Raw genomic sequence first — 19,443 nt, 5'->3', positions numbered from 1 at the left:
TTATCGATTTTATGTCTGAACCCGCAAAGAGCCTATGTAATCATGGGCATAAAACACAACAATAGTTGACCCTTAGATAAACTCATTGTCGTTAAACTGTCAGAGGTGTAAAATATTATTTACGACCTATTGAGTGGCGATGTGCAGATTATTTTGTTTTCGTTGATAACCGTGTCGCATTATGTAAATAATGTATGTATAAAGGTCGGTACTGACCATGGGTGCTCATATGTAATGTAACAATTTAGAAATTGACGATAGAAATTCCTCGACGAGTGATTATCAAACGCTTGTAACGTTCATTGAATTAATTTTCTAAAATAAAACCAGTACTATTGGATCGTTCATCAAATTAGCAATTATTACATTACATTAAGATTCCCCCGGTCATTATCCACCTTTATTTTATATATGGATTAAATGATATGATGTATTGCCGATATCGACATTTATCGATAAACAAAGAAGGCGCCAAACGCATTCAAGTTATCGTATCGGTGAAAGCTGCTAATCCATTTATATACTACCCGATAACATTTATAATCGATAATTCGATTTAATTTTTAATTGCATTGAAAAAGATGAAGGCAATTTAATTGTCAACATCCATATAAAGTGTCTTTGTATAAACAATCGTAAAAGTCAAAATTGCTCATTCAATATTGCATTGTTTTAAATATTGAAATAATAAATTAACGGGGCGCGATCTTGTTAGCGCAGAAAGAGCTAAATATACCATACATTGTTCTTAAAACAGCACAGATAAGGTGTGTATATAATTGTTTTGTTGACATCTGTCATGTCGTGCGTTTGCGCATACGTAGCGTGTTACGTTTCGGTCTGTGAATGGAAATACCGAATGTTTCGCGGCACAACCGTATAAGGTGTACGAAGTTTTCATATATAATAGAATACATGTTAAATGTGTACTGTAACTGTGGGAGGTGATTATGCGTTGTTAGTATTGACTGAGAAACAAATGGACTTCGGGACTGCTTGGTAGTAAATTTTTGAAAAAAAATTGAAGAAAACATAACTATGTCAAAATATGCAGTTATTTAACAACACAACAGTTGCTAATCATCTTGATTAGATATAATGTCATAACCATTACAAGACATTTAATTAAAATTTATAATTTTAAACAATGTAGTATGTTTAAATCATAACTTTTCATTTATGCTGTATTCATTATTTTCTGCCTAAACTTGTCAGATATTCATATTTAGACCGCTATTATAATAAATGACAATTGTGTCCGCCATTTTCGAAAATATTGTAAAGCATTCCCGAAGTCCATTAGTCGATTGTCAACGATTGTTAGATATAGACGTGTTTCAAAACTGTTAAACACAAGTGCTCAAAACAATGAGTTATTAGTAAAATATTGGAATATTTAGCATAATAATAATATTGTATAGACTTACCTCCCAGGACTCTCGCGTAATATCAGACACATCGCCGGTGGAACCGGTGCGTTCCTATAACAAAATGTATTTTTAAATATAAGCGACACTCGACAATTACGATACTCATTAACTTGTGAGAATCTCTTTATTATAATATAATGTAATTTTAACTACAAACTGTTATCTTGAGTGATTGCTGCGAGATGCGAGATAATATTATTATATTTATGATATAAAGGGCATTCGTTACGGTGAGCTGCGTACGCGCAGGTGTTGTGAAACTTTTTAATATATGGACGGTCTGATTGATTGTGAACTTCAAGGTTGAACTATAGGTAATTTTTAATGTCTATGCCAAAATTATTCTTCTAACTTAAAAATATTCTATGAATGATCCTTAAGACCTCGAATCGACCTAAATTCCCACAACTGATTTCTTCAAAATTCTTCCCTGCTTTACTATATCATTTTTTGGTGTGACACTCAAGGATGGTACAATGGTTGGATGGTTTTTTTGAGAATATAATTACTACAATTTTTCAATTTTAGTTTTTATCGAAATCAGACCCGTGCGACAGATTACTTTCGTATATCATCATTCAGATCCTGTTCAAATATTGACCCTACATAAAGTACGTCACTGTGTACCTACTATAAATAATATACGTTACCTTCTGTCCGGGCTTGGCGTCGTCGTCGTCCCACTCGGTGTCGCTGTCGATGAGCTCGTAGCCGTGCGCGGCCACGTCGCCCAGCGGCCCGTACCGGTCCGGCACCCAGTGCGTCAGGAACTTGAACAGGTCGTCCACCCTGCGAGAAATGTATAATGACATTAGTAGAACATTTTTATACAAAAAAAAATGGAGCAAAGTTGTAGAGAATTCAATTTCAGACCGAAACGGTTTTTTACAAATTTTCGAAGCGACGAATAGTTGGCCCGCTAACGCGCAAAAACGATTTGCATATCTTTTTTTCCACATTAACGTTGAAAACGAACATATCTGTAAACGGACGGATATAGTTATGTTCGTACGCAATGACGTAGGTACATTACGTTACACATACACATTGTGTAACATAATGTACGCTTTATACAATTTTATACAACTCATGTTTAAGATTTATAAATAAGGAGATTTCTAATCAGTACTGGAAATAAAAAAATTAAATTTATTAAGAAATATTCAAAAAGAAAATAATGTTTCTTCCTACCCTTATTCTTTGATACCCTTAGTATAAACCAAAACCAAACCAAATGCGTGTCTCACCGGTTCCTAGGCACGCCGAACCAGTACTCGGGCTTCATGCGCTTGCGGCCGTAGGACATGAGCGGCGTGGAGCGCGGCAGCGGGCGGCCGGCCGGCTTGCCCATGCGCAGCCGCAGGTACAGCGGCGGGTCGTCGCTCGGGCGCGCCGGGCGCGGGATCAGCTCTGTAACACACGTTTGTTTAGTACTGGCTTTTATAGGGGGATTGGTTTACATATTAAATAATAATAAGAGATTGGGAATCAAATCCGTGACTTGTACAAGAAGCTAAAATAGTGACAGTCTAGGTTTACTACACTTTGATACGTCGAAACATTATTGTAATCAATTTGAATCATTTGCAATATATGTATTATTCAGCACACGGATACTTTACACATTTAACATCTATCCATCGAGGCTTATAATAACACAATACGTCATTGCTTCAATCAATTACACCTAAAAGTCAAATCATTCGATTGTTAGATCTACAAGCAAGAAATTCGTTCAAGAAGATACTGCTGGACACAGGTCTCCTGTCAGAGAGGATAAAAGTTTATGTTATTACCCACCGTGCTAGCTACATGAGGATTGGTAGATTCGACAGCCTTGAGAACTTCTTTTTTTAAACTCGTGCAAATTTCCTCACATAAAAATATAAATAAATAACCATTTAAACACTACTCACTATCAAAAGACGCGAACAGGTCAGGCATATCGTCCACGGAGACCATGCTGCGATAGTCGAGCCGCGGCTGCGTGGAGCCCGCACTGGAGGACGACTTGCTCTGTGAGCGCCCGAACCCGCCCAGCGAACTGCGTCTGTGTTGTGTGTACGAAAACAGTTACGTATACGTTCACTACTCGCTGTTACAGGGATACAACAACGTTTCTAAAAAATATTAGCACAACATATCCGTCGACTGTAAATAAATATTTTATAACGCTTACATGTACTAAAATAATTTATCAGACACAATTAAATTGAGTAGTTTCTTACAAATCAACAATGTTTTATCACATATCTAGCTACCCTCAAAATTCAAGAAACCTATTATTCACAGACTTTTAATGTTTGTCAAGACGATATACCTCTTGTCATATACTATCAGGTATTTTGCAATAAAGTCTAGCGGTCGCAGCTTTTAATTCTTCTATTATATCTTTATTATAAATAAAATATAACATTTATTTGATAGATCATATTTTCAGAAAATTAAACGCCTATTTAAATCAGTTAAATAATGCGTTCCTCTTCCAGTAGCAAATTATCATTATATTCATATCATCATATTCTATTCATCATCTCATATACATATATATAATACAATACACAAATACATAATATAGAATGTTCTCCACCTGTCAGAAATACACTGTAATTTTAACAAACATACAATAGGATATAACAGGACTAAACATGCTATAACTTCACGGATCATAGTAAAAGGTGCTATTATAAAAATGCTCGTGGCAACAGTGGTAATGATAATAACACACAACTGACCTTGGAATCCATACTTTACCCTATAATGAGGTCTAGATGAGAGAGAGAGAGTACACAATAGTAACGTCGTCATGAACTAGCGACAAGCCGCAAGACGGCACGCCACGGCGACCACAGACAGAAAAAGCTTCTTTATATATATAAAAAATATTAAAAAAAAAACAAGAAATTTTGACAAGCAAGAACAAGCATATACCATACATTTTTTTCTTTTAAAATTATGAATGTGTAAATCATTAAAAATAAATATCTCTTTCACTGTTAAAAATAGTATATACTTGCTCAGGAGTAAAAATTTAAACCAATTCCAAAAGAAAATAAGTATTGAAGAGTCTATTCTATGAAGCGTGTCGAGTAGGCGCGCCGCCGGTGCAACATCGGTACAACATCGGAACGAGTACAGTGAGACAACAGTAACACTATGGAACTCGCTAACACTTCAATGACACTAGGAACGTCCTAACACATATACAACATGCCATTCAGCGCAAATTCTTAACATAGAACGCTATGCGTTGGATTTAGGATCATACATATTATCAATTTTCCTATATATTCTTATCCGAAATCCAACCGTATAATACGAATAAGAAGTAACAAACACAATTATGTCGGTGGAGATGCCTAGTAACAGAGTGATAACGGACAGGAGGCTAAACGCAGTAGATCACAGTGACATGGGTGTCAAGCATAATTTGCCAATTATTACCAAATATAAACAAACTCTAAAGTTATCATAGTAATATTATTGAAATTAAAACAAGAAAGGTTTACTGGTTCGATTGTTAATAAATTTATCAATAACAAACATAAATTAAATAAAATAAAGACAAAAACGTTTTAAAGTACTACAGACAAAAAATTAAATGAAGGTATATAAATGTACGCAATTCGGTACGTACGTACGTGCACGTTTACGTGTACTAATACATGAACCATTTTAATAAAACGAATCATAATAACGTCATTGAAACTATCCAAAAAACGGCTTTTTAAGCCCATACGAGCACCATGTCATTGTGATCTAAACATCGTTCATAATGCAACACATAACGGAGTTGGCACATCCAATGTTTCCAGCGGAGCGTCACGTACCCCGATGTGAACACGTCGTGGGGCCCCTCCTCCGACGGTGTTTTACTCAGGAACAAACCCGTACCGAACTCCACTAGGTTCATTGGCGAGCTGTGCACACAGCACGCGAACCAATGAACGAAGCGGATTCGATATACAAATTCAGACGATCCCGGTTAGCATCCACGGTAGCAAAGGAAAAATTTAGGATTGCAATATTATTAATTCATTAATTTAATTTATTATTTCTTACGTGCATGTGTATATGTGTGCTCTTATTATACGGTCTCATGTTTGCCTAACGAATGTCATTTGTTAACATCGAAGGATTTTTATATGATTTTGGAAAATATTGCATCGATGTGCAATATTCTTAATAGAATACACTATTAATATTAGGTGATAGAATCATTTTTATCGAACATAGGACTGTCTACATGTTAATGATTAATCAGTGCTATGTCCGCTATAATAATAGGTACATATTCCACGTATAAAATGTTAAATAGAATTACAAATTTGTTTTTATTTATATTACCAGTGTTTTGGAGTACGATTATAGGTTTACAAAAGTTATAAAAAAAATCTCTAATAAGTTAATTGTACTTAACTTTAAATTAGAGTTTTTTCCTGGATATTGTTGAATTCAATAAAAAATATTAAAAAAAAAATGTACATAAGGATATAATTTCAGAAAATCTGCCTTTTCCTGAACTTACATGAAAATGTGCAAGTATCAATATTTTTTTGTTTCTTTGTATGATTGTATATAGAAACTAAGTTGGTATTTTCGAATTAACATAGGGTATAAACAACGTAATCGATTTACCCTCAATCAAATTTAGGGTCCTTGCGTTAACATTAAAATCAATTACGACGATTTAAAGATTCATTATATTTTTATAAGAGAAAATATAATTATAAACAGTACGTTACCTGTTGAAGACCTTGGAGAACACGCTGGTGGAGTTGTGGCTGTCGGCGGATGTGGGCAGCGAGTCGCCCTGCGAGCCCTGCGCGCCCTGCGGCCCGGCCTCGCCCGTCAGCCCCTCCACCCACGACAGCGGGTACGAGAGGCGCTTCAGCATCTGATCAGTACAGATTGATAGTTTAGTACAAATGTGTGTATTAGCGACAAAGCAATAGATGTTTTTGGTAAATATCCTAAAAAAATAAGAATTATTAAATAATATTTGTTATATCGTTCATATTTAGTATGACCGTCCGGATTTTGATAAGACAATTAAACACAGACTATGTGTTCAATCGACTCTTTTGTCAGTCTCTAGACGCAGACAGATAGATCTTAATGCCATTAGGCATTAAGTTCGCCCTTTGTAACCGCTAAGTTTACAATAAAGTTTAAATAAATAAATAAATGTTCTTTTTAAGTGGGCTTGTCGCCCTCTTCCTGGTCGTCGTCGAGCGAGACGGAGGCGAGCACTATGTCCACGTCGCTGTACAATTATACCGCGGTGCGAGCTCGCCAAACTTCCAGTCCGCTCTGAATATAGAAAAGAGTCGCGTCGCAATAGCAAGTTGTAGATATTAGCAGGACGAAGACAGCGCGGAACCACCCCGACACTCGTCCGCTGCCCACTCTCGCCCACGGGTAAATAGCTGCGTTAGTGTACCCTTACTGTTGCTACAGAGTATAAGCTTGTGGTTGGGTTCGACAGTATTGGCTCTCTGACTAGACCTGTGCGCAACAACTTTAGAGCGGACTAGAAGTTTGGCATGAGTGTTACCTTGTTCTTCTTGTCGGGCTTGCCGGGCTCCTCCTTCTGGTTGCCGTCGAGCGAGAAGGAGACGGCGGCGGGCTTGCGCGGCGCGCGCTCGTTCTCGCCGAGCGGCGGCGCCGACAGCGGCGGCTCCCCGCGCGGCAGGCACACCGGCGGCACCCACTCCGCCGACAGCACTATGTCCGCGTCGCTGTATACCTACATCGACACGGTTATGTTTATAACTCGACCATTAAAACATGTTTATATGTTGATTAAAAGTAGCTAACGTCTGACTGGTGTAGTTGGCCGTATGGACTTAATTTACTTCGCCAATACGAACGCATTTCACCTTGATTAAAATAAAAACAATGAATATTTAAAGAACCCACTAAAATGTTGATGTTAATTTAAAATAGCTAACATCTGACAGTCGTAGTTGGAAATTTGGATTACATTTACTTCGCCAAATCGAATGCATTTCATCTTGATTAAAATAATAACTGTAAATAGCTGAAAAAATCAACAAACACTAAAGAAACCTCCTCGCATAGATTTATAAAACACTACCAACAAATACGATGACAACACAAATAAGAAAAAGAAGAAGAAATAAGTAGGAATAAATCTTAAACAACTGTACGACGCCGAAAATATTTCTCATAGAAAACACAAAAAACATACTATTTTCCCAATACCTTTTAATATGTATCATAGAACGACATTCACATAAAAAAGGTACATTACAGACTTTCATTGCAAATACCGCGATACATAAGAATGTATCAAAACTAAAAAAACACCAGCGACAAATGTAGATTCATAAAAAGGAATACATGACACAAGAAGAGGAACATATAGTTTCACATATAACAACAACATATACAATTTCTTACAAACAGCGAAGAAATATTTGATTTCATAGATAGACAGAATCTTGTAACATGGAGTTACAGGAAGGAACAGTTACTTCCACCGCGAGCCAACCTCACCTCGTCGGCGGACGCGCACGAGCGCATCTCGTCGTCGTGGTGTTCGAGCGCGAAACGCCTCAAGAACCTCGTCTGGTACGAGTAATCGCAGTCGCAGTCGTCGTACATCGACACGTCGGTCTCCGGTGTCTCGAATATCGTGCCGATGTCGTGACGACAACACTCGTGGTAGTGCGACGAGGATAGGGACGAAGTGGAATGGTACATGGACATCGTGTGATACTCCTAAAACATTAAGTCATAAGGGAATTCGTCGACAGGTAGTAGTACTCTTCCACTGTATAAAGAAATTGTGTTTATTATGTTTTTGTACATTAACTGCAACCCTTGTGATTATTTTCGTCTGTATTTATGCATGTATTGTGTATTATTATTACCAATACAATGAAATAACTTATGCATAAATTATATTGTGTATCGACTTTGAAAAAATGTATAATACAAATGTAAAATGGATGACATAGCCCTACACAAAATTAAGTATTCTGTCGGTTTTAAATATCATAGTTAACTAAATTAATGTAACGTAACGAGGTGTGCGATTTTCACACCAGGCAACAAAATCTGTTGTTTGTCCGCGGTTTTGGACATCCTTTATCCAGATTATTTACACATATTTATTTTGTACGTCATGTCACAAAGAAATAACGATATTAATCGTTTCATAGTCCTACTTTCTATCTATCTTATTTCTATGTTCTTCCAAGCAAGTCGAATAAAATTAAATGGACCGTTGTTTCATCTGTTGTCATAAAAAAATTCAAACTCGAACGCGTATATAGCACTCTATACTCTATAGCCATTGTTCTAGACATACCTGGATAGTCATACAAAATTTACTTTTGGCCAGATCCTAAACGTAAACAGCCACATGGAGTATTTCAGTATCCTATCTTCTTAGAATTAGTGGGCGTAATATGCATAGAGTAGTTCTAGACGTACCTTCTTAGACTTAGTGGGCGTGACATACATAGATTGGTTCTAGACGTACCTTCTTAGAGTTAGTGGGCGTGACGTGCAGCAGCGGGTCGCGGATGTCGATGCCGGAGTCGTGGTAGGACAGCTTGACGAGGTGGCGGCCGTCGTCGTCGTCCGCGGCGCTCGGCGCGCGCTCCGCCTCCGAGCCCTCGCGCGACGGCTCCAGGCTCTCCTCCTTGCCGGGCTCCCCGGCGTCGCCTTGCTCGCCGCTGGTGCCCGACACCTGTAACAATAAAGTAATTATTATCATCATTATCTTATATATAACATACTCGTGTCACAATGTTAGTTACCGTACTCCTCCGAAACGTACCGATTTTTACCAAATTTTATATGCATATTCAAGTACTCCTCCGAAACGTACCGATTTTATATGCATATTCAGTAGGTCTGAGAATCGGCTACTATCTATTTTTCATACTCCAAGTGAAAAAGGATGTTCACCCTTTTTTTTTTTATTTATATGGCAACACAACGTTTGCCGGGTCAGCTAGTATTTATTATATATTAATATAAATAGGCTTTAAATACAGTGATAACCTAGTGGTTGAAATGCGATCTCTCAATCCGGGAGTCCATCGTTTACACGTCCGGTGCTCATCTCTGGAAGGAGACCCCTATCCAACTGTGACAGCAATAGCTTGACAACTTTATAAGTAGGCCACAGTTAAGAACATCTTTGTTTTATTTGCCAACCAATTTCCTTTTTTAACCCTAATACATCTAAGAATCTGTCACACTTTATAAAAGAAAAAAAACTAACCTCGCTGCCTTGATCAATAGACATTCTATCCTTGCTGGGAATGGCCCAGTGATGATCCAGTAAAGATTTCCGTCTCTCTTCAGTAGTCTGTTGCTAGAAAAAAATAATTTAAAATTAGCTTCTAATTTATATTGATTTAGATCATTATATTTTTTAATCGGACCTTTACCGATAAGTTACTATTCATTATTTAATTCGCTACACAAGGTATAATCAATCACCTTGTAGCCTAACAAATTATGCTTATTTAAAACGCTTTCTATTGATAATTCATTGCCATTTAATTAATAGCCTTTAAATACAAAATACAGTTATAATAGTTTAAAAAGCAATTTTTCGCCTCGGGCCTCAGACGACTTTAGTCCACCAGTGCTTCAACTCAAAACTCTCGATGCTAAATCAAAATTTGTGTTGCTAAAATGATGTGGTCATTACAATCTTAAATATCTTTACGATGTTTTAAAAACCCTAATTTCCAACAGTTACCTGCAAAGCGGTGGGCGTGACGAGCTCCCGCTCGAAGGCCTTGGGGAAGGCCGCACCGCCGCGGTCCTCCGCGTCGGAGCCGCGCCGCTCCTCGCCCGCCGCCGCGCCGCCCTCCGCCGCCTCGCCGCCAGAGGCCGCCTGCAGCTCGGGGAACGTTTCATCCTGATAAATGTGTATTGTGTATGTTAGGATTTTGGAAGTGGAATTCGCAAGCGATTTCATGATTGGTCAAGAAAAAATTGACCACACAAGGTACCATAATTGTATCAATGGAATCAGTAAAATCGAACCCCGTGTAGTTCCCGTGCTATCATATTGATTTTAAATAAATTGAATAACCATGAAATCGCTTGCAAAACAATAGTATTATTGGGCACTACTCGAAAGAGATTTTTAAAATTTCCACATTTTAATTGTACAAAACAACACAAAGAATAGCTTTTCTTCAAATATACATAACAATTAGTACCTATATTACGCAGTAACGGTAAATAATTAAAGAAAAAATATATTTCTCTAATCGCCAATTACCTCTATAAAACCTGATGAAAATAGAACATTGAGGAAAATGTATTTTTTAAACCTTGAAATTTTAATTCAACACGCCACTTATGCACACAAGCAGTAAAAAAGTTACGTAAGCAATTTTAAAGGAAGCAGTACAAAAACTCACTTTGACTAGAAGGGAGTCCTTGCCAGGCGAATGTTCCGACTTATTCATGTAATATATTTCAGCTGTCTCGGCTCTGTAACGCAGAAATACAAGTTCAATACAACAACACAGTAGTGTACCTACTGTACAACAAATTGAAATACGAATGCCGATACGAATATTTAATCAAATGCTTCTTGACGCCGTGAACATTTCTATTGGTTACACTTACGTGATTGCTGTTTTTCGTCATATTTTGAACTGAATGAGTTCTGAGTATAATTTCATAATTAAATATTGTAGTTAAAAACATTTTTACTTATTTTATCTGCGTTTTTCTCTACATGGATTTAAAAAGACGGGAATATAACGGGAATTAATTTCCGTTATAGAAGATAAATTCAAACATCAATATAATATTTTCAAAAATCTTCGGAGATATTAAAATATCTTGTCAGTTCCTTTCCGGTAGATCTTATCCCATCTCGTTCCATCGCTTACGGTCCCATCCCGAATAATCCGGTGACGTTATGCATTTTATCGTCTAATTCCATCACAATATATCACGTCACATCTCGTCACATCACTTTTCACTACCTCTAATCAAAATGAGAAGTAATTAACGTAAGTAACGGAAAGGTAATTTTTTGTTGAAAATAACACCCACATTTCACCCTAGCATAAAAGACACGGGTACGTACTTGTGCATGTTGTGGTCGGGCGTGTGCGTGCGCATGTGCGCGATGTCGTAGAATATCGCCGCGTTGACCACGTACTCCATCGGCGCGATGACGCCGTACGACTCCGGCCCGTGCTCCATCACCAGCGTGTCCGACACGTTCGGGTCGAACATCACCGCGTTCGGCGTCACCAGCAGCACGCCGGACACCACGCCCTGGGGCACGCGGAATGTGAAATAAGTTGACAAATACATGTGGAATAAGTTGTCGAACAGGTCCCGAGACCTGTCAATAACAACCCATAAAAAATCTGAGATCCTCTGATCTCAGATTTGATCCTCTGATCTCAGATTTGTTATCAACTGAGACATACGCGTAGATTAAGTAAACTAGTAACTTCTAATGCAATAAATTAACACTTTCTGTGTTTATATCTATTTACTGTTTTGTGTGTTTACATATCCAGATACAGTAAACCCGGTATAGACTTCAATTCTCATTTTTTGTTTTTCTTTTAGTATAAGTTACTTTGTAGATGACATAAAATTACGTAACATACTCGTAATGTAAACAGGCATGTGACTGTGTACATTCAAGAGTTTAATTCACAAATGAGTAATAGACAATGCCTGAAAGCGACAATTAGGGCTAATTAAGATTTAACTGGTCAGAAATATGTAGAACTCGAACTAACGCGCTTGAAAATTTTAAAAATAATACTTCACAACTACCATGCAACGGTCTACTTTGTTTTGTCATTATGCAATTATATTATTATTTTATAGATTTCATTAAATCATTGACATTCTGAAGAGGTTTATACATATTTTAAGTGCTAGTATAAGAAGTATTTAAAAGATTAACTATATCAATGATAAGCAACATAATAAAGATAAAGTTATATACTATCATGGCAGACAGTAATACCACATTCCCGGAAAGTACATAGAAATTTATATGCAAAGTATCAAACGAGAATTTAATATTCTCTATGTAAAATGCAACTCATGCCTGTCAAACAATTTTACAGCAGGAAAATCCTATTTTGAAGTTGATCATTTATATTTATGTTATTATATTCGAATACTTCAGTACAGCCAGTACAGCCTCTTCTATGTACTTATCAAACTAGCATGACATTGTGTACACATCTATAGTCTCGTTCGATGTTAAAGAATTTTCCTACTCTGGTGCACATATACACGTAAGTGTTCGTTTCGGCAATTTGAACGACTGTACGAAGAATGAATGTTTTCTAGTTTGATCAAATCGCTCTACTATCTTGATTAGTTTTACCACATTCAAATTAGAATTTAGCAGGCAGTTCCTATTTAGAGAATCGTCATTACATCACCAGCAGTAAAATCACCTGTCCATCAGTGATGTGGCGCACGTTGATCTTGAGGAAGCGCTGCGGCGCGCTGCTGCTGGCGGGCGCCTCGGGGGACACCGGCCGCAGGCTGTCCAGTATCTCTGAAATTATAAACACATTTCATTTTAATATTGTAACTTTTTTGTTACACTGGTTAGTCAAATTATACAATTCGACCTTCCAAGCTGACAATACAAAGCCGTAGAGACTTAGGAAATTGTGCAAGCAAAATAGCCAATCTTCATGCCTTTTTATTTATTTATTTATAAGTTTGATCATTTAAATATTGTTAAAAGGATGTGAATATGAAGTCTGAGAAAATTCCAATATATATTTGACCAGCTTGGTGAACTATAGTTTTAGACCATAGTTCACCAAGCTGGTCAAGTCTATACCCTTCACTTGCATTGCATTGCATCATGTTGTGTATTCATGACAAACTGATGATTGTTTCTCTGGATTGACAGATTTACCTTATATTTCATATGACACACTATCTTTGCACAATTCCTTAAGACTCATCAGTAGCAACTCATTTCAAATGTGCCTTATTTTAAAATCAATTGTAAACGTTGTAATAGAAGCGAGTACAACGTGATTTAAGATGAATTGCGACTGAGGTGAGAAGGCAATGACGTAGTTTTATTTTAATAAAAACTAACACAAAAAAGCCTATTATGTATGTATGTACATTTTATTTACATAATGTTTATAATTTTAACATGCAATTGCAATGCACAGTGAGTTACAAAGATATTATACTAAGAAACAAAAGGATAATTATGACTTTTGCAAACGTTACGTATCCTTGAGTGGGAACAGTTAGCACTGAGTTAACTGCACAAATCATTTGCATAATGTTCGTTTCACGAAATGTGTTCATATTTTTTACAAACAATCATAAAAAGCGATAACAATTCACCTTAATTAATTTCGATAACAATAACAAACTATTCAAACGTTGCTATCCAAAACCTATTTGAATAATAAGTGTTTGATTAATCAGGGAACAAAGTGCGATAACGCTATTTTTTCACAATAATTAATTTATTTATATAATAGTCAAATGAATGAGTTTCCCCGCGTGCGATTAAATTTACTTCAATGTGTTTAATTTACACAAGTGCCGTAAGTATTTACAAATCAAAACTATCCAATGTCACTTCTATTAAATTTTCTTTAGATATCTAATTAGGTGAAGATTTCTTTCTCGATAATTCGTTCCCGATTAAAAAAATATGATAGAATATGATAAAGTAACAAGCAAATAAGTTATTACAAACAAAAATGTTTAGAAAAACGCAATTATTTCTCAATTACGCAGTATTCCAATCTAATTTACTAAGACAAGTTTAGATTAATACCTTTTTCCTGCGCAGGTTCGCTCGGCGGACCCTGTGTTGATTCAGATGTATTGTCGCCGCTCTCGGACGGACCATCTGAATCTTTGTCGCCATCTGGAATCAACAAGCACAATGTTTATCGAACTGAACGATAACAAGCGCAACGAAATTACAACACACCGAGAAGAAAGATTAAGATTTAATGTCACGGCGCACTAGCGTTTCACACGAAACAAAACAATATGCTACGAACTACAAACACACCTTGAAGATACCAACGCTTCATAAATTCGAAACCGAACATTCTTGAACAGCTGTAGAATCACAACAATCACAACAATATTCCTTACACCGGCACGATTGTCGCGCGTGACAGAACGGGATCCATATCAACCGAACGCAATTGTCTACTTTGTTACTTTAAAAAGTGACAGTTTTGAAGCACTAGCCCTGTATGCATACGATACGATACGATAATGTCGGTCAATGACTACTGAAAATAGTAACTCGTTTTAGCGCGGCGGTTCTCGGCGCGGCCGCGTCTGCACGCCGCCCGCGACGACTGTTGAAACTTTTGTTTGCGGTGCAAATAGAAAAAAAAAATGTTCAAGTACACGTCACATACAGTGAACACCACCAAGGTTGAGCGCTGTGCGAAGACAACAATGAATCAACTCGGCATGCACTTATCTATTGTTGTTGATTTGATTACACTTATCAGCTGTTCCACTTTGTTACGTCGTACGTTTTGGCGCATTGTAGGTAAGTGCGTACAAAAAACCGAGCCCACGTGAACGTACGCGACTGTTCCGATGAGAACTATCGTTGCGAATACATCCAATCGATACGAATCGTGCAATAAAACGAAATAATTGGGTACCTAACAACTAGAATTTACCCATAAACACTATAGTTAATGATAGAGATCGTTAAACGGTTGCTATAAAAACAATAGAAGTAGGTAACTAAAGCCATCCGTTGTAGGTCTGTCCATTAAATATTAAAGACGATTTTCCTACAAGTAAAATGATCGTGTCAGTAGGGTAAACCGTAAGCAATGTAGGTTAGGACTTCACGAACTAGTCATAGTTAATAACAAGAAACATGACTGGCGTGCATTCGTCGGGTAGGTATCTAATATAGAAATCGATACTGTACAATTTCATAAAATATTTAAGTTACTGTGGGTGGAACGTTAGCGTGGAACATTAATGGCAAATGACGTACAGCACGACCCTCGACATTTAATGAGAATTCAGACATTTATGTTGCAAACTTTGAACCTATTTTCAGGAGTAATATCATATTATAACATTTTTTAACATTCCCATTCATATTTCAAACATATCATATTATTATAATATATGTAATACGGATACACTTATAGACTCTACAATGGAGGTGCGAGAAATGACTCGTTTTTGTTAATGTGTGCATATATCAGGCATGTCGTGTATATAAACGACAATGTGTAGCTGTATGCGTGAGATCTGTGCAGGAAAAAAGCAAGTAACTTCCCAATTTTCCCTTTAATTTTTCTTAAGTTCTTCTATTAATCTTAACAGATTACAATCAAAATGTTACGTTTTTTTAGTAGCAGACGAGCATGCAGTTCACCTGATGGTAAGTGGCTACTGCCGCCCATGGACATCTGTAATCAAGCCCAGATAGGATTAGATAATCCCACCTGAGGTTGGCCACAGATGCGCCGCTACCCCTGAGGACTAAGCTAGAACGCCTCGGAAAAGTCCTCGGAAAACCCTTATCACACCCTTCAAAACGGAACACAGCAGCGCCTAACACTGCTGTTATTAGATAGAAATAGGTGTGGCGGTGGTGCCACCGGAGTCGATCCACAAAGGGTTCTACCACCTTGAAAACAACAATGTTACAAGCAATGAAAGTGCTTAAACAGCATTTGGTTGCATTTGTTTCTTAAGATTATACGTACAAATAGGTATAATAGCGATGTTCAAAGAAAATAAAATATGATAAGATTATTTTATGATCTAAAATTCTAAATTCTTATGCGTAGGTAAGTAGACATGTGTCCCACAAATTTGTATGTAGATATTAATAGTGATAAACTAATTGTTTGTAAAATGAAATGTTCGTTTGTAATTTTCTTTTGCGTCTTTTATCACTGTTTATTGCATACATATAAGTAGGTATAAATAAACATTGTTAATCTTTCCGTACGAACGGCTTTAGCTCCAAAAGTGGGTGTCAAAGTATTTTGCATATAATGCAATTATGAACAACAAATTCATTTTTAATCCATCTCAATACATCAGTACCATTCATTTTGATATTAAATTATAAACAAAGGTGACATGTTTCTCGATATAAAACATGAATGTAAATGGTAAAGGGAGATAGATAGATTCTCAGTTCAAAGTTTCCATAAATGCAAAATATTGAGAAAACGACAGCGTGATTACTTTTAAGTTTTAACTTTTTTTATAATATAAGAGTAGCAGACGAGCATGCAGTCTAACACTGCTGTTATTAAGTAGAAGTAGGTGTGGCGGTGGTGCCGCCGGAGTCGAACCACAAATGGTTTTACCACCTTCGAAACTTAACTTCACTGCCTAAGGTTCGTCAAAGAAACTAAAAATCCATATGTAGATGATCAGTAAACTAATAAATATAATGGTTTATATTATAAGTGGTTTAATTCTGAATTAATTTGTTAAGTAGCCTCAAGTCATATTCTTAATACCTCTTCAATCATTATGTAGTGGCAATCTGGCTTTCCGCCAACCAATTTGGCTCAATTTTCAATATATCAAAGTGCCATTTAAGGTTGATCATATAAGCATAATAATATTACTGTAGCGTATAAAAATAACATTCTTTACTTAATGTTAATAATGCAAACGGTTGTGTGTAGAGTTCCAGTGAAATGTGAAATGCAGTGTGATTTCATTTACTAGTCCAATAATATACCTAAGAAATCTCGAATGATGAGGGTAGAAAACCTGTTACATATTGGTCACAGCATTGCTATTTCTGTGGGCTAAATTAGAACGACTTATCCACCACAGATACTTTTTAATTATCCCTTTATTCAACAATAAACCGCCACGGGAATTACAAAGTAGATAACCGTGGCGTTTCAGTCCACTGCGCCGAAAAAAAGAAAAAAAGAAACGAATATAAAAAGAAAACGCTCCGACTCAAACTCTTAAGAAAACATAACGAGTTAGTTGAACCTTTTCGAATTAGCTTATCATAATTTAATTGTGACAATTAAGAATAATGGCCGCCCTCGCTGGCCAGCGGCAGGCCGAAGGCCGTGTTTCGCAAAGTACAAATTTCTCGACCGAGTGATCCGTCACGGCTGGAAATTAACTACGAGCCGGCCCGTCTCGCAATTGAATTACTCGGCTAAAAAAATCTATTTCTCCCTTATAACAGCAGTTGTCAAGTATTACATTTTAAATATTAAAGGTAGTAACCGAAACGGTTGTACCGGGAAGGTTTCACCGTCCCATCTAGTCGGGAAGAAGATCTTGCATTTCAGTGGAGAGGTATAGATCCCGGCTTACTTATATACGAGGCGGCTATGTTAGACTATCTAAATAGTTCACAAAGAACCCCTGTTCTTTATGGAGTAGGTTATAGATGTTAAGGGTAACAATGTGTGCGGCTGACCTCAACTGAGATTTATTTAAGTTCCATACAAGAAGTACTAGAACGATGAAAGATGTTAAGTTCGATGCCAAAAGTCTACTTCTACCATCGAATACAGTCGAATATTTTTACAGGTCTCCAATTATTATTAGTTATAATTCTCAATCCGAGTTACAATAACCAAACATAAGCAAGAGAACGAGTAATTGCCATTCCATGTTATCAGGCGCTTCGTTCTATTTATACCGTCAGCCTGTCTCCTACATACTAAGCTTATATTTTCTCTTATAACTCTTTATTACACGCAAGAAGGTGAAGTAAATATAAGGTTCTTATTAAACAGGTACGTGGCACATAAAGTTCTATGTAAGTAAGAAACTTAAGTAAAGTGCTTCATACAGAATACCTTTTTATTCTAGAGAATTTTCCCACAGAAATTTTCCAGACTTACAAATTGAGAATAGGTACCTGAGCTCTATAGTAAGATGAACATTTATATTCTAGGTAGATTTTAAAAAGACCACATAATATCTGTTCGAACTACTTAGGTACATCTTACGGATATAATTTTATTTAATTCAGATACGTTATTCGAAGCGTTAGACGCTATTACGAGTACAATGTATTTTTATTTTATTTTCCTGCAATCGACATTTAAATAAACATAGGACTTAATCTGTTATCAAATATATATCACTTCTATGTAAGCTTCTGAAATAGATAAAAATAAGATTTTCTGCCCTTGTAACGATCATTTTAAATTATATGCGTCGAGAAATAGAGTTTTTTCATCGATCGATTTTTATTATTTCAGTGGTAGATACTCGGCCTCTCAGTCGAGTGATCCGAGGTTCACATCCCAGGCACGCACCCACCACGATGTTTTTCAAAGTTATGTGCGTATTAGAAATAATAATCACCTGCTACATATAACGGTGAAGAAAAACTTCATAAAGCAAACCTACACAACACCTATGAGTGCCTAAAAAGGTTCTTTGTGGTATAGGAAGTCTACCAATTCGCATTTGGCCATCGAGGTACACTATCGAGCCTGCGTAGGTGATCCGTCCCCAGCAGTGGGACAGTAATGGCTCGACAACATCATTTTTAATAACTTCTGTTATCGGCATTTAAATAAGTAGGTACAAAATTAGCTGACTTTAACACTCAATATAAGTAGTTATGCTTTTAGATGGTATTCTCAAAAATGCCTACCTACCTACCCCGCATTCAAATAACCATAAGGATTGTAAATTGAAATGTATCGAATTAATCGACACTAAGCTTCTGGAAGGAGCAAGTAGTTCCAATGAAACGTGTCCTCAATTAATTCTCTCCGTAATCCGCAGCTAACTATCATATTCATCTAACGTACAATGTTATCGACTGATATATTAAGAGTTATTTAGTACAACACTGTAATTGGGGATGCAGATCACGTCCTCAGGTTACAGGGTGTACTGACACCTCGTACGTATATACTTGTAAATGCTGCTACTCATATACAAACACATTTTTATATATACATATACATCAGTAGGGGTGTAGGTACGTGAGTATGTTACGAGATACAGAGATAGC

General features: G+C 36.7%; 1 protein-coding gene across 17 annotated transcripts in view; it reads right to left on the bottom strand.

The window, feature by feature from the left end:
• The window catches only part of mtd (TLD domain-containing protein mustard), a 162,732-nt gene that overhangs the window by 34,352 nt on the left and 108,937 nt on the right, over window positions 1-19,443 (bottom strand). For 11 of the 17 annotated variants that reach the window (XM_073079693.1, XM_073079696.1, XM_073079707.1 and 8 more), the window contains 14 exons: window positions 14,248-14,340; window positions 12,881-12,984; window positions 11,533-11,726; window positions 10,853-10,925; window positions 10,180-10,341; window positions 9,694-9,786; window positions 8,944-9,153; window positions 6,988-7,179; window positions 6,176-6,327; window positions 5,261-5,350; window positions 3,347-3,480; window positions 2,678-2,840; window positions 2,081-2,219; window positions 1,428-1,481 (listed from right to left, as the gene is read on the bottom strand). In XM_073079693.1, the coding sequence (XP_072935794.1) occupies window positions 1,428-1,481; window positions 2,081-2,219; window positions 2,678-2,840; window positions 3,347-3,480; window positions 5,261-5,350; window positions 6,176-6,327; window positions 6,988-7,179; window positions 8,944-9,153; window positions 9,694-9,786; window positions 10,180-10,341; window positions 10,853-10,925; window positions 11,533-11,726; window positions 12,881-12,984; window positions 14,248-14,340 (1,853 nt within the window). Of the gene's footprint in view, window positions 1-1,427; window positions 1,482-2,080; window positions 2,220-2,677; window positions 2,841-3,346; window positions 3,481-5,260; window positions 5,351-6,175; window positions 6,328-6,987; window positions 7,180-7,952; window positions 8,178-8,943; window positions 9,154-9,693; window positions 9,787-10,179; window positions 10,342-10,852; window positions 10,926-11,532; window positions 11,727-12,880; window positions 12,985-14,247; window positions 14,341-14,490; window positions 14,751-19,443 lie in introns of those variants that run through there. The other 6 variants (XM_073079690.1, XM_073079692.1, XM_073079704.1 and 3 more) reach the window with 4 other exon arrangements.

Source organism: Epargyreus clarus, unplaced genomic scaffold (assembly GCF_041222505.1).
Source record: "Epargyreus clarus isolate Ecla_fem2 unplaced genomic scaffold, WU_Ecla_fem_2.2 ptg000014l, whole genome shotgun sequence".
NCBI classification, from domain to species: Eukaryota; Metazoa; Arthropoda; class Insecta; order Lepidoptera; family Hesperiidae; genus Epargyreus; species Epargyreus clarus.
Note: the sequence above shows the minus strand (reverse complement) of the source record. Positions and strands in the feature narration are given on the sequence as shown.